This window comes from Gossypium hirsutum, chromosome D07, assembly GCF_007990345.1.
Source record: "Gossypium hirsutum isolate 1008001.06 chromosome D07, Gossypium_hirsutum_v2.1, whole genome shotgun sequence".
NCBI classification, from domain to species: domain Eukaryota; kingdom Viridiplantae; phylum Streptophyta; class Magnoliopsida; order Malvales; family Malvaceae; genus Gossypium; species Gossypium hirsutum.
The window spans coordinates 14,024,865-14,037,295 of NC_053443.1; the positions used below are offsets into that span (position 1 = coordinate 14,024,865).

The 12,431-nt window shown below is 29.3% G+C and overlaps 1 protein-coding gene across 1 annotated transcript; it reads right to left on the bottom strand.

Moving 5' to 3' along the window:
* Positions 1–10,024: 10,024 nt before the first annotated feature.
* Positions 10,025–10,693, bottom strand: LOC107956044 (transcriptional regulator TAC1). Its single transcript, XM_016891798.2, has one exon. The coding sequence runs from the start codon at positions 10,656–10,658 to the stop codon at positions 10,113–10,115; it is 546 nt and encodes a 181-aa protein (XP_016747287.1). The 5' UTR covers positions 10,659–10,693; the 3' UTR covers positions 10,025–10,112.
* Between the last annotated feature and the right edge of the window lie 1,738 nt (positions 10,694–12,431).

Consider the following 12,431-nt stretch of genomic DNA (forward strand, 5'->3'; position numbering starts at 1 on the left):
AAAACGAGTCAGATTCAGGCCGATCTCGGGCATTAAATATTGAAGCCTAAGTTTAACCTATATTTTAAATGGGTCTTATTCTCTTGTGTCCATTTTTTGAGTCTAATATTTTTGTCCAAAGCTTCAAATATTAGGAAGCACTTTAAACTTGAGTGACCAACTCTTGAACAAGTTTATATGATATTAATAGTGCAAACAATATATCAAGTTCTCTTTATGAAATAAAAAATAAATAACTTTTAAATATCATAGGTAATTTTTTATATGGATTAAAGTTTTATAATTAAAAAAAAAACTATAGTACTGCCAATAAGGCCTTGGCACTATTAGCAAAAGCTGAGGTACTAGTTTTATCCTGTTCTTGTTGGATTGGCATGACCTTTGTCAATTTCTTCATTCACTATAGATTATATTGGTTAAATTTTGTATTTTAATCAATCAGATGTATTGTAACAGACCGCCTGACGGAGTCTTCGTAATTGGTTACTGTTTGGCTTGTAGTTGGTAAAATAAGGATAGAGGAGTAAGTAAAGTGTTTATTTTAGCCAAGTATAGTATTCCGTGTATACGCCATTTGGAGAACTCTTAGGTTTGGCGAGTTATGTGGTTTGACAGGCTCTTTTATTAAGTATCCTCCCAACTCAGATGTCTTGGGTGAACTTGTTAAGTTTGTAGTTGTTTAGATTTGTTTATTATTTCAAAATTATGGTTTGGATAATTAAGTTGAGATTTAGTTAGAACAGAACTAAATTACTATAGATGATAAGACTTAAATTATGTTAAGTGCACTTAATCACGAGAATCAATAGTGTTAGTGGAATTATTTGACTTTTTCACTAATCTTTGTCTCCGTGTTTAAGTAAATAAGGCTAGCGGTGGTCTTTCTGAACACCTTTCCGTGTTTAAGTAAATAAGGCTAGTGGTGGTCTTTCTGAACACCTTTACGTTTTTTTCTTCCTTGATTTTCTATGAAACTCTTTGAAAACCTAAGTTCAGAAAACCTCTCTAGAGTGAAGATTCACAGTATTCAGCTAACTTATAAATTAGTACCAGCTCACTGGTAATTACTGATGAACCTTAGGTTACTCTCAAAGTTATTTACGTGTTTCTCGTTCTGCATGCATAGATCTTAGTATAGTGTGAGAAGAAGGAAACTTCCTGATTCTAGACTAAGTGTTGTTGGTTCTTGCATGCATGATCAAATTGATAGATTGATGATATGATATGTTTAATTATCTTCATTTTAGCTTAAGAAGCTAATGAAGGTCCAAGCGATAGAATCAAGGGACCTGCTTTGTAGATTGTGCTAGAGTTTCTGGTGAGTTCTTTCTTACTTCCATGTGCTGTAATTTTTTTTATTTTATAATTTGTGTAAGGTAAGCAATCCTCCTTTGTAATGGATGAAAGATGTTGTGTGGGTAATGGTTATCCAAAGTCTTCAGTATGAGTGCAACATGTCTGTAAGATAAAGTAAGTGTCATTCTTCATGCTTAAGCCACTACCATTTGCTTCTGATATGATATGATATGATATGTGGTGATGCAGATGAGGAGATATGTTTGTGTAGCCTCCGGTAGGAAAACTATATTGCAAATTGGATTGGCAAATCACGATAAAACATGCTATTTTGAATGAAAATGATATGAGGAGTTAATGGGGAGAACGTATGTGAATATGACTGAATGATATGCTTCTGATTCTGGGTGCATGACAGCATGAAGATAGATTTGTCTAAGTTATATTAAATTGGTGTACAATATACGCCCGAGTGAGAAGCAAGTTAGCGTACTAAGTCTGTATGTGTCTTGTATACGCCATTGAGCGTACTATGTGCATGTGTGCGAATCCTTCAGAAAGGTTCAGATGTAATATCAATAATGTTATGTATGATTTCTTTTTGGAACTCACTAAGTTCATTTGAACTTACTATGTTATCCTTTTTCCTTCTCAAGCTTGCTGACTGAAGGAAGACTTCGTAAGAAGGACTATGCCAAAGTGTTGCTTTTATCATGAGCCAACTGCTTTGTATTTGTATCATGCATGACTCGTGGGAGTGACACATAAGAGCATTTTGGAAATGATTTGTATAAAGAACTTTTGTTTTGATAATGCTTTGTTTTATAATACTTTTATTAAGTATTATTAGTACATGATTTTAAATTAATACATTTTGTTTAATGAAATTATTATATTTACACTTATATGTCAAAATGGATTGAATATTATTTAAACTATTAATGATTCCATTTAAACTGAGTAAAGCAACAACTATCAAATGATTTATATTTATAACTTTATAAAATTTTAAAAGCTTCCGCCAAAAATGTTTTGAAGTTAGTTTGATTTTAAGTAGTAACACACCATACTTGGATCCTATCATAGGGTCGAGTTTGGTGTGTTACAAGTTTGGTATAAGAGTTAAGGGTGAGTCGATTATCGAAAAACCAAAGGTTGAGTCACGTCCTATCATACATGATACGCCTCTGACTAAGTCCATGTGTGTGTTAAACTAATCTGAATTCTTTTGTAGTGCTAAAAAAAATGCCTGAAGGATCTAGAAATGTGACTGGAGAAGAAATTGAGAGTCATGTACCCCTGGTTCCTTAACAAGCACCTACAGTTAGTCAGGGAACTGCTGGAAATGCTTTTAGGAATGTTTTATTTATGATGATGACACAAATGTTCGACCAGTTTATGGGAAATACTTAAGCGCCCAGCCTCATCAACATCAGCAACCACAGCCAAAAGTGGTTTGCCTAGGACAACCTGCACTACCAGTTCCGGTTGCAACTGCACCTAAAGTAGACCCTGTGAAAGAAATTCGAAAGAGGGGTGCTAAAGAATTTATAAGTGATTAAAAATTTCCATCATTGGTTGTTATTGTGCTAACATGGATGTTAACTATCATTAAGTCAATCGTTATGATGTTGACATAGTGATCTACGTCAGTAAAAATAAAAAGTATTTAAAAAATTAAGTCTAAAATGAACTTAGACGTCCAATTGTTTAAGTTCATTTGAAATGGACAACTTTTTGACTAGATTCATTCTAGTTGTAGTTTTCTTTTAAAATTAAAAAAAAATAAAAATTGTTTTACAAATTTTGTAAAACATTGTTAAAATTATAAAAAATTATTAATAAAAAATAAAAACAAAAACAAAAACAAAAAGTAAATATTATTTAGAAATCGAGTCTAGAATGAACCTTAACAAATGAACATCCAACTTCATTCTACATGAGTTTTTAAATTACAAAAATTTTAAAAATTAAATAATTTTTAAAAAAAATTATAAAACATTATAGAGAAATAAAAATTAAAAGGAAAGTATATGTCTATGCTAAACTAATTTATATATATAGTTTTTCATTTTATGCACATGTTTGACCATAACTCTAACTGTATTTTTTGATATTATAGTTTTATATCGTACATTGAAATTAATAGTTGGTATAAAAAATGGTCCTGAAAGTATAAAAAACCAATACCAGAATTAACAAATTAGATAAAAAAATCCAATACTAAAAATTTCAATTCGATACTATTAATTTGTTAGAAAAAAATGAAAAACTATTAATTTATTAGAATTTCAAAAACATATGTCGAAACCATTTTTTTGAAAACAAAAAATTTAAAATTTTAGGTTGTCGACTTTTAAAAAATGAAAATTGGGAATCGCCACCAATCTTTTATTAAGGTATGATTGGGTCACCTAAAACGACTTTGGTCTACGAATTTTAGAAAAACGGGTCCGGGAGTCAGTTACGTACGAGGAAGAATTAGCACCCTCGTAACGCCCAAAATTGGTACCTAATTAATTAATTAGTGTCTTAAGGTCGAAAATTTTAAAAAATGTATATAATCTTTAAAAATTTAAAACGTTACGTATTAAGACACTTCTCATTTCAAAGAAGAAAAATGCCACACCCAATGCGTTAGGGCACAACATTTTAATTTCCTCCAAAATGAATTAGGTCAAAATACTCGTATAATAAAAAAATTAAAAGAATATCCATTTATCCAAGATTTAAGAAATCGCGGCCCAATACGTTAGGGCACAATTTCTTTAAAATCCCAAACTCGGAATATTTCCTTTATTATTTTTTTTTAGAAAAATCTTCATTTCGAGAAATCAATGCGTCACATCCAATACGTTAGGACACAACGTGTTGAATTCCCAATAATGAGCTCTTATTTTTTTGATTAAAGAGAAATGCTCGATTGCTAGATTTAACGAAAAAAATCGGAACCCAATGCGTTAGGGCTCAATTTCCTTGAAAATCCTAAATACGAACATTATCTCAATTTTAAAACAAATTTCTATTTTTAAATTTGAGTAAAAAAATGATGTAACGTTATTTTATATGCGCAAATGTCGTAATAACAATGATAACAAATACAATAATAGCATAGGAATAATATAAACAAATGAATATAAAATAATGACATGCAAAAGCTATCAAAAAAAAAGAAAAAATAAGTAAGATAATAATAAAAATATGCAAACATGAATTAATAAGCAAATAAAAAATATACCTATACACATTAAAAAAATACATGAGTTTTAAAGAATTAATATAATATTAAAATTAATTAAATAAATTAAACAGTGTATATAAAATATAAGTATGCGAAAATTTTTAGTATATAAAAAAACATAAATACATGCTTAAAATATATATATACATAAAAAAAAATAATAATTGCATATGAGAATTACAAAATAAAAATTAAAAGAATATAATTGCATTATCAAAAATATTGATTTTTAAAGAAACTATAAAAATGGACTAAATTGGATCGCCAGTAAAGATTCGGGGTAAATTCGCAAATAAATAAAGTCTAGAGGACTTAATTGAATGCTCGAATTACATAGAGGGGCTGGAAGAGCAATTTTCTCTTCTCCTCTTAAACGGCGCCGTTCGAAAGGATTAAATTGGAATTTAAAATAAATTAAAGGTCGAATTAAAAGAACAAAAAATACTTAATTAGAAATATGTTAAAAGGCGGAGGGGCTAAAAGCACAATTTACCCCTCCGCTCAAAAACATGCGGATCTTAGGCCGGGTCAGGTCGGAGTCGGGTCGGCTTACCCAAAACGACGCCGTTTTGGGCGTCTGAGGGCTCTCCAAAACGACGCCGTTTTGGTACCTTATAAATACCCCCAATGTTCCAAAAAAATCATTTGAAACCCTTTTTAAAAAAAAACAAAAAAAACCTTAAAGAAACACTCTCCCCTCAGTCCATCCTCCGGCCATCGGTCGGTCATCGGCCCTTCGCCGGCCACCGCACCGGCCGCCTATCTCCGTGCCGGCACCACCGTCCGCGGTGGCCGGGAAAGGGGAAAATTCCCCTTTTAACCTTCTCAACCTCCTGAGCCTAGATCCGGGCTCAAATCTCGCGAAATATTGACGAAAGGGCCCCCAGAAACAGAGAAACCTTTCGGCTTCCGGTCGTCAATCCTCGGTGACGACTTCCTCGGCCATCCGCAGTGGTTAGGCTCGAATATAGGTTTTTTCCTTCCTTTTATATTTATATTATTTATATAAATAATAAAAATAAATAGATATAACGGAAAAATAAAATAGAAATGCAAATATCAACCTTTAATCGACTATGCTCTCTGTATTGCGAAAGTAAAAGCCTCGATTTTTATTCGATTTTTCGATCTCTATTACAATGTATTTGATGTCCTTTTATAGTCGAATGAAAATAAATCAAAGAAAGAATAAATCTGAATATATCTTTGATTCTCAAATCTATGATTTTCTTTCCATATGTTGTTTGTTTCCTTGCAGGTGAAGATCGGGGAAGATTCGGAGGCTTGCGGCGCTGCCGAAATCCTAGGGTTTTTGTCTGTAGTTTGGGCCACCGTAACTTTGGGCCTTGTTTGTTTTATTATTTGGGCCATATAGGCCTATTTGTAATGCGGGTTTTTTTTTAACCCGGGCAAAATATGGCATGTACAACATACTTAAAAAAAAATTTACAAGAAAAGCAAGAACCTCCATTTCTTGTTTTTATTTATTTATGTTTTATAATGTTTTACAAAATTCTAATACTTTTTAAAATTTGGTATAATTTTATATATTCAAAATGAATTTGGATAAATGGAAGTCCAAATTCCTCAATGTCCATTTACCTATATTCATTTTAGGCTTGAATTTTTAATTAACTTTTTTTTTAATTTTTAATTTTTATAAAGTTCTACAAAGTTTTAATAATTTTTAAAAAAAATTATAATTAAAAATAATGTTTAGAATGAATCTAGATAAACTGGTGTCCATTTAAAGGAATTTGGACATCCATTTATTCAAATTCATTTTGGACATGAATTTTTAAATACCTTTTTTGAATATTTTTTACTAGTTTGTATCATCACAGTGGCATCATGATGACTAACTCAACGACAGTTAATGACCATATCAGCATAATAATTATCAATGGCGAAAGTTGTTGATCAAAAAACTTAATTGATGAATTTTTAACGTTTGAGGCTTTATTGAGTGTGTTCTTCACGGAAGAACTTAATTGATTTTTCAAAAAAAAGTACATGAATTTTTTTTACTACTTTAACCTATAATAAGAAATATAAGTTTTTTGTAAAAAAATATAATTATAATTGCAATCAATATAGTTTGAATAGCTACAATCATAATTTATAATGAAAAATCAAACTAAACATCAAAATACATTGAAGAGAGTTTACACATGATGGCATGATTCAAATATAAAACTTCAAAATTCACATGTCTCTTTTACCGCTAAACAAAGACTTTATTAGCAATAAATAAAAATATAAAGTCCTATATTTTTTTAAAAAAAAAGGTAAAATTCAAAATTTATAAGGTAAACTATACAATTGGTGGCTCAATTTTCATAAGTTTTCGTTTTGGGCATTGAAAATAAAAAAAAATTGCAAATTGGGCACTGTCGTTAACAATTATTTTCATTTTAGTCACTCAACTTTAATAAATTTTCATTTTGTGTACTCATTTCATCTTTTTTTTAAATTAGAATTAATTTTATTTTTTTCTAGTAAAAGGGAAAAGGCTATAAGGAATTACTTGGGGTTTTATAGGAAAAACTTAGATTTTTATGAAGAAAAATTATTTTATCATTTTAATTTATTTTTTTCTCTTTTTCTTTTTTATAATTAATTTAATTTTTTTAGTAGAAGGGAAAACATGGTATTTACATTAAATTATTTGGTTTTTATAGAAAAAAACAATTTAATTTTTTCCTTTTTAGAAATAAATTTCGTTTTCTCCCAATAAAAGGGAAAAACCTAAAGTTTTACTTCGGTTTTTATAAGGAATTTTTTTTATAATTAATTTTTAGTTTTTATTCAATAAAAAGGGTTGTGTTTCTTTAGGGAAAAAACTGGATTTTAAGAAAGAAAAAATGATTTTTTACTAAGAATTGAATTACACAAAATAACTTGGGTTTTATCTCCATACTGATTAACTCAATTTTTTTTTTATAAAAAAATCAAAAAGATAAATTTTATTTTTAAAAAGTAAATGAGTTATTAAAATTTGGTGATGAAAATGAAAACAATTGTTAACAGCAATCCCAATTTACATTTTTTTTTAATTTTCGTTGCCCAATATTAAATAAACATCTAATAAAGATTACAATACCATAACTAATGTAATTTTGGTCATTTAATTAATTGAGAAAAGGTAATATATATTTTAAATTAACAAAATTATAAATTTAAACTTCAAAATATGATCACTAAATTATAAAATCAAGTATATCATATTAGTATAGGCAGCGATGAAAGGATGGGTGGGTTTGGAGCTTTTGGATTTTTCTATTTATCCCTCATAATTTGGTTTGGTTACATCGTAATTTTGGATTCCACTTTGTTTTATCCATTTTGGACATTATTTGATAAACTTTCATTCTTTTTTATAATATTTAATTTTCAAATAAATAAAAAAAATCAATCATTTTTATGTGATTTTTATATTTTATTTTTAAGTTATATTCACTTTTTTAAATAAAATAATGTTTTTGACCCTCTAAAATTAAAAATTGTAGTTTAATATTTATTTTATGGTGGGGAAGGGGATTTACATCTTCAAATTTTGAACTACTATTCCCTTATGTAATTAGTATTTTTAGATCAATTTTGAATAACTTATTGGAATTTTAATCTAGCCTGAAACACTTCTTAAAAAATATTGCATATTAAAAAATTATTTTTATACTTTCTTAATGTATTTCTAGAATACCCATAAATAAAATATATTATAAGGTTTCTAAACAATTTATTTACTTTAAATAAATAAATAAATTATAAATATATATGAATATATCTTCCTACCCCTCTCTTTCCTTCCATCCTTTAGTCTGCTTTTGCCTCCTTAAGAAATGAGAATGTAGGTTTGAATTTCTAGAAGCACACTTCAGGATAGTAAAAATTTGCCTAAAGAGAACAAATTCGAATTATGCTCTCCCATGGTACAAAGGACCGTGCATGATTAAAATATAAAAAAATTGCATTTTATGTCAAGACTTGACTTAGCTTATTGGATGACTCGTGTGAAGGCATAAATTGAAATTTTCTTTGGACATCCATTGGTCCCACGAGATTTTGTCACCCTTAAGTACACGTGCACATATTTGAATCCACGTCCTCAAATACAAAAGAGCTCCATCTTCTGGAGTGCGCTCTATAGAACAAATTGTATTTATTCTAAATGACGCACTCATTTGTGTTTGAAAATGTGAGTTCGAATAGGTGGAAACACTCTTTTAAGGGTAACAAAATCTTAAATGACCTATGGATGTTTAAAGAAAACAATTCCATATTATGCTCTCACAACATGGTCCAATTTACTGGGATTAGATTGAAACATAAGATGAATTGAAGAGTACATTCATATATATTTAAGGATGTAGATTCAAATATCTTGAAGAGCACTTGAATTTGACAAAAATTTTAAGAATATACGAGTATCCAAATTATGGCACTAAGAAACCATTATTTCTAAACTATACTCAATGCAATATTTTAGATGTATATATACATATGGATTCTGAATCACTTCAGTTCAGTAATATATATTAGCTAAAATCTATACTTAGCATAGAATTTTTTTAAAAAAATCCAAATATTCTTCAATAGAATTTCTTTTATATATTCGGTGATTATACTTTTATATCATATTGGAATATCTGTTGTGCATGAATATATTTAAGGAAAATGTCAAATTGGAGAATTCAACATCATATATCAAGGCATGCAAGATTTATTAATTAGTTTCTTAATGAGGGTTCGTGCAAAAGAAGTGCATATGTATATTTGCAGAAGATTCCAGTGCAAATGATTAGTACAGCATCTGAATAGCCCCTGTCAAGTACTTTCATATATAAGCTAGTAAAAAATGTCACGAACCTCATTTGAAGAAATCGAAATTCTTTTGATATGAAACATATGCATTGACATGCATGCATTGCATGCTGCACTTGGAGTTAAACGTTTGTTGATTAATATATCTAATGATATCAAACTAATTTAGGCTTTAAAAAACCCTGCCCTTAAATCCATAATCAGTTGGTTCAAAGTTTTCAAGTCTAGTTTATGTTATGTAGTAAGGTCTCGGAAAAATCAACCAGAGACGAGTTTAATGAAAACCTGTCGTTAATCGCTGTCAGCTTTTGACAAGAATCACTTGTTTATAATCTTCTGTTTGGATTAATGTGTAAAACATTAGCTAAAAGAAATTCTGTTCTTTTACTAATCATTAATGTTGCATATTTTCATTGTTTTCGATTTGAACCAAAGCCAAACCCTAGAAAATAACGAAAACAAGAAATATCTCCAATGTTAATTAGCATAAAATTTGAGAAATAGAAGATTATATTTATGTACCAAAACAAGAAAAAGAAGAATTGATATTTAAATCCGAACAAACTAAATGTTAATTAAATACATGAAAGAAATTGGAAAAATAAATAAATACAATCATAATTATTTTGAGGTTTGAGGCATAATAGCATTTATCATCCGACAAATTTTTTTTTTTAAAATAATTACAATAACAGGAAAGAAGAAAACGTACCATGGTATATAATATGGATTATTGTTGTTTATGTGGAGGTTAAAAGAACTTTTTGGTGGTCTTTGGTGGCGATGAATCTTGAGGCTCAGGTCCCAATCTAAGTTCAAGATCCAATTCAGACCCTAATGGAGGTTGGGTGGATGAAAACCCTTTCTCAAGGCCCTCTTGAACTTGGCTTCTGGGATTTTGATCTGATTTGGAAGGTTTTTCATCAAACAAAGGCAGTTGTCGGATTTGTGATCCGACAATATGGTCACTGGTTTTGTCTGTTCTGGCATCAGCACCATCATCCTGAAGAACCCAACGCCACTTTCCATGGCTGCTTGGTGTGTGAGAATAGGAGGGGATGATCGTGGAGATGTCGAAATTAGATTGTTGGGTAGTAGCAGTAGTTTCACGAGTTGGAGAAGGTTGTTTGAGCTTGGCTTTGTCTCTACGGTGAATATTCATGTGGCCACCAAGGGCTTGTGCATTGGAGAAACCTCTCTTACAAAAAGTGCAGTCATAGGATCTTGCCGGGCTTGCACCCTGTTCATCCGAGGATGCCTTGTCTGGGTTTTCTGGTGCAGGCTGATCAGTCTCCATTCCACCACTGGGGAGAATCAAAAAGAAAAGGAAAATGAGACGTGGTCAACTTGAGGATAGTGAAGGTGTTTTTGTTTATATTTATAGAGGCCTGCAAATATTATTCTAGACTACTCAAATAAAATGATCTGTAATTTCCTGGACTTGGACTCCACCAAGGAACCAACTAGTGTAAATTTTTATATATTTAATTTGGGTTCTTTCATTAATTTAAGAGTTCTAAAGACTTGGTATCAATCTTAACTGTAACTTTAAATAAAATAATAAAAAATTAACTAGGTTAAATTGTAAAGAAATTGATGTATGAAGGGTAAAAGATCCCATATTTCTGGTTCTTAAGAACAGAATCTATGCTATGACTTCAAAACCAATGCAATGTGCGTAATTGTTTTGTAATTTTAATATTATCATATTCTTGAGCAATTCAAACATTTTTCTTCCCTACATTTGGCCTGCCCATGCAAAGCCAGTCCTACATTATGAGATCCAACACCATAATTTTAATTTTTATTAAAATATTAATCATCCGATCCCTTTTCTTTAACAATTTATTTTGTGTTAGTATTTACACGATGACATAGAATCTCTAATTGAATTAGTGTCACGAATTAATCGGATACCATTTCTTTTGTGAAATTAAAAAATATTTTGCATTCAAGTCAATTAATTTTTTGTATTTATTTACGAGAGTTATGTTTGTCATTTTAATATCAAAATTATGAATTTTATTTTCTATTCAAATTATATAAATAATTTATATTAATTACTTTAAAATATTTGAAATTAATATTTTATATATTATAATATTAATAAATTGATTTTTTTTTACATTACAACCTATCTAAAAGCAATATTCTAACTTTTTATAGTATTTTTTTTGACAGCAATAGAATATTTTAAATCTTAAGTCCAACTTTTCAAAATAATTTTTTATACAACAAATTTGTTTTTGAAAAGCAATACTAAACCAACTAAAATTGACAAATAAAATGGAGAAATTTCTTTGTATCTAATGTTTTTCAAAGGCTTAAAACATCATCTACTCCCTAAAGTATATTGCTCACTGCTCCATTAGTGATTGAAAATCTTGAACCAATCTTTCCTTTAATTTCAAACCCTAAATTTTGGTATATATCTTTCGTCAACTTAACATTGCTGGGTTTATTATATTATTTTTGCTTTGTTTGCAGGGAGATAAAAGTTTATAAATCCTCTTGGAACTATTGCTATATTTTGAGCTTCAACTTGTGATTGTGAATGGAGGAACCAAATATTTTATCTGCAAACCCTAGATTAAGATGAAGTTGTAGTCGTTTACGTAAGGGATGATAGGCATTTTCAATAACTTAAACTTTATCATTAAAATTACAAAGGTTTTAAAAAAATCTATTCTCACTTTGCATGCAACAGCTTACGGGGTGTATTTTATTTAAGTGTTGCTAAATTATAGGCTAACGGAAATGGAAAAATTCGGGTAACAAAATATAACTCTAAATATCTATTTGATCTAAAAAAAATTTAGATACTAAATTGGAAAAAAATAATATTACTTTAATTTTGTATTCATAATAACTCTGTATCTCATTCTTAGAATATAATTTCATTTTTCTATTATTTTAAGGAATGGTGTCCTACGGGGTGACAAGCTAGCCTTCCGCCCAATCTCTTTGAAGGAATGTAATTGACAATTAAGAGTAAAATATTTCATTACATTAACTTATTTTATATGTATATATTATGATCAAATCTTCCTTAGTTTTAATTTTATGATTG